The sequence below is a fragment of the Adelges cooleyi genome, unplaced genomic scaffold (genome assembly GCF_023614345.1).
Source record: "Adelges cooleyi isolate 19-005CV unplaced genomic scaffold, UGA_ACOO_1.1 ACOO_flye_CR_arks_rails_tigmint_CR_PRNA_108, whole genome shotgun sequence".
Taxonomy (NCBI): Eukaryota; Metazoa; Arthropoda; class Insecta; order Hemiptera; family Adelgidae; genus Adelges; species Adelges cooleyi.
This window is the reverse complement of record NW_026095761.1, coordinates 6,541,814-6,545,046: the sequence shown is the minus strand read 5'-3', so window position 1 is coordinate 6,545,046 and position 3,233 is coordinate 6,541,814. Positions and strand designations below refer to the sequence as shown.

Genomic DNA, 3,233 nt, shown 5'->3' with positions numbered 1-3,233 from the left:
TCAATGGTCAACCGTCGCGACTAAAAGGCAGAATTATTACAGTACTGACAAGGCTGGGCGGGTACGCCGAAAGTGCACTCAACGTCACCTTACCTTAAGGACTTTACGGCTTTTGAATAAATAATAATGGCAAACGTGTGTGCCGTCCGACATTCGTTTTCGATATATTTACACACAAACACACACATAATTATACGCCCATTACCGATTTTGAGCACCGATTTGTACTTCAACAATGTCCCTATTACAATTATTTACATTTTTCCTCGATTTTTATACGTCAGGCATTTGTTGTGCGGACGATATCGTCACAATCGTTTGCTGCTCGTGGACGAGTTAACATTTTGATCTCTAAATTGTTAATATATCGGAACTAAGTAATAAATTCTCAGGAAAAAAAACTATGGGTAAGTACGACTGTATTATGTTGTTGGTCCGACTATAAAACAATGAATCGAGTTTGTCGACAAATTTAATGGTATTTTTAGACACATGTATCTTATTTTTTATTTCTCAATTGGGTGTTATAACTAATAAAGCTGTCGTTTAGTTCAAGCAGTTTTAAAAAACGACTCCATCGTCCTTCCCTTCGCCAATTACACTGTTTTTATTTTTATTAAATTTTTTTCTATGTACAATACCATTTTTTCGATAAGAATTATACAAAGACCAATATATAGGTACGATAAAATATGATAGTCATACCTACTCCATCGCTGTCGTGGCAATGTTTGTGCTAAGAAGGTGATTGTATTCATCCTAACTTGTTATCCATTCTTTTCATTTTTAGTATTACAAATAAATAGTGTACACACTCGTGTAATATATAAACAAAATTGTAAAATATATATACATATTATCGCAGGACGAACGCTGCCTATACCGGTCTACTGTCGTGTGTGCGGTGATAAGTCGTTTGGAAAGCATTACGGTGTTTACTGTTGTGATGGTTGCTCTTGTTTCTTTAAGAGAAGTGTCAGAAGAAGAATTATTTACACGTGTATTGGTAAGACGTTAAACGTATTATACACACACGGTACGGTAAAATTTGTATCAACCTACTATTTTAGCTGGTTCTGGCCAATGCACTGTGGACAAATCAAGAAGAAACTGGTGTCCGTTTTGTAGACTCCAAAAATGCCTTAGAGTCAATATGAACGTTGCTGGTAATATTTATGTACTTTTATCGCGACGATAGTAATAATTTAAATATAAGAGTCATTACTTTCGATCAAAATATGATTGTTAATACACGATTCACGTTAACGACAAATAAGTTTAAGTTTACCAAATATTTGTACGTGTACTTTCTTTTTGAAGTCAACAAATCATACATTATAATTATTTTTAATTTTATTTTTGCTAACAACTAAAATCTTAAGTTTTTTTTTTATCATTTTAGCCGTTCAAGAGGAAAGAGGTCCTAGAAAATCTAAGGCACCTAAACGTATCGAAAACAATATCATTATTCCAAGAAATTGGAATACCAGAAGTATGTGTTTTCTTGTTTTTTAGAAACTAGACAATTATTTTTTTTAAATTTATTCCTTACAACTTATATTTGTTTCCGCATTTTCTTTAATACAAAATAAAGCTTTGAATTTTTAACAATAATTTTAATAATACTGTTAACATTTTAAATTAAATTCAATAAAATATATGCAGTGTGCCCTCCTATTTTTATTTTTTTGAATTTTTACATATTATTAAAATGCTTAAAACAACACAATACAGTGCAGTATTATAATTGGATGTCAAACCACACACGTTTTCAACCCTAAACGGTTTATACATGAGAATAACTTTTTTTTTATCTTAAAATTTTTAAAAATAATGATGAATAATACTAAACTTTGTTTAGTTTAATAATGTGATTTATTTTTCGACGAATAATCAATTGTTCTTAACTCGAGAAGTATAAAACTTTTTGTAAAAATATGGTGGCAAAATAAAAACTACACTTTAGAGTAAAGTTCCCAAACATTAACAATAATAATTGTAATGTCAAAATGTGTATAAAAACAAATATTATGAATATTATAATCAATGGTACAACTAATTTTTTATTTTAGATTCTAATTGTTCAAACACTGTAATGTGTTTGTTGGGTTTTAGGTAATCAACTTTTTGAAATCGGAGCACAAATATTTTTGACCAGCCTCAAGCAATGTAGATTGAGTGAACCCTTGATATTACTACCGCAGACAGACCAAAATAATATACTTATTAAAACATGGCATCAGACATTCGTACTGATGGCAGCGTTTTGGCCCGATAACTTAGTTAGTTATTTATCATGGTAAGACACATTATAGGTATAATTTATACTAATAATAACTTTTTTTGTTGTTTTTTACTTTTTAGTTCTGGTTTGAAGGAGGAAATTATTATAGCCACATTACTCGCTAATTATAGAGCAATGAAACTCGATCCCATCGAGTACAACCTTTTATTGATTTTGATACTTTGTAGACCAGGTAAATATTGATTAATTTAATTAATTTAATAATTATTGATTATTTCAATGACTAATTAATTAAATAAATAGAGTACCTAAAACGGTTACTTAGTCAAGTATTTAATTAAATTCATTACTTCGTTGATTAAATCTATACAATTATAATATTATATTGTGTCAATCATTACGGTTAAGGATGTCTTTTATGTAAACCTATTTATTTTTTTTTTAAGATCTATGCAGCCAAGAATTCAAAAATGAATTGACTATTATGGATGTAAACGCTAAATGCGCATTGATGAACCACGTGACCACCAAATCTATTACTAGATATTACGGACTAATAGCCAATATTATTTCCATTACTGACGATTTAGCTGAATATATAAAAGCCATATTTTTCGAGTCGTCTATTAGGATTGTTCCAATGCACCACCTTGTATCCGTAGTTACTTAAAAAATGTATATGATCTGCTTGTATACATATATAATAATTACATTTGGTAAAATCGCTGGAGTTATACTAAGAGTGTACAAATAATATATTATATTGATAGATTATGATGTTATATCACAGCAAACGTAAGTCACAGCTTCTGGGCCATTAGCTGTAACTTACAATCAGTTCACATAAATTAAATTGTTTTTCTTATTACCACTATTTCAATACCTCACTTTCAGTTAAACGTGTGTATTATGTGCATGATGATATTACTCGAAACAAAAAAAAAAGTACAATAATTGTAATTGTAATTTAATTTTAAAATGTCCAACA

General features: G+C 29.5%; 1 protein-coding gene across 1 annotated transcript; it reads left to right on the top strand.

The window, feature by feature from the left end:
- The first annotated feature begins 383 nt into the window (after window positions 1-383).
- Window positions 384-2,915, top strand: LOC126847065 (COUP transcription factor 2). The gene is made up of 7 exons (XM_050587051.1): window positions 384-407; window positions 866-1,006; window positions 1,071-1,166; window positions 1,403-1,492; window positions 2,116-2,299; window positions 2,365-2,477; window positions 2,692-2,915. The coding sequence occupies exons 1-7, from the start codon at window positions 404-406 to the stop codon at window positions 2,913-2,915; spliced, it is 852 nt and encodes a 283-aa protein (XP_050443008.1). The 5' UTR covers window positions 384-403.
- The last annotated feature ends 318 nt before the right edge of the window (window positions 2,916-3,233 follow it).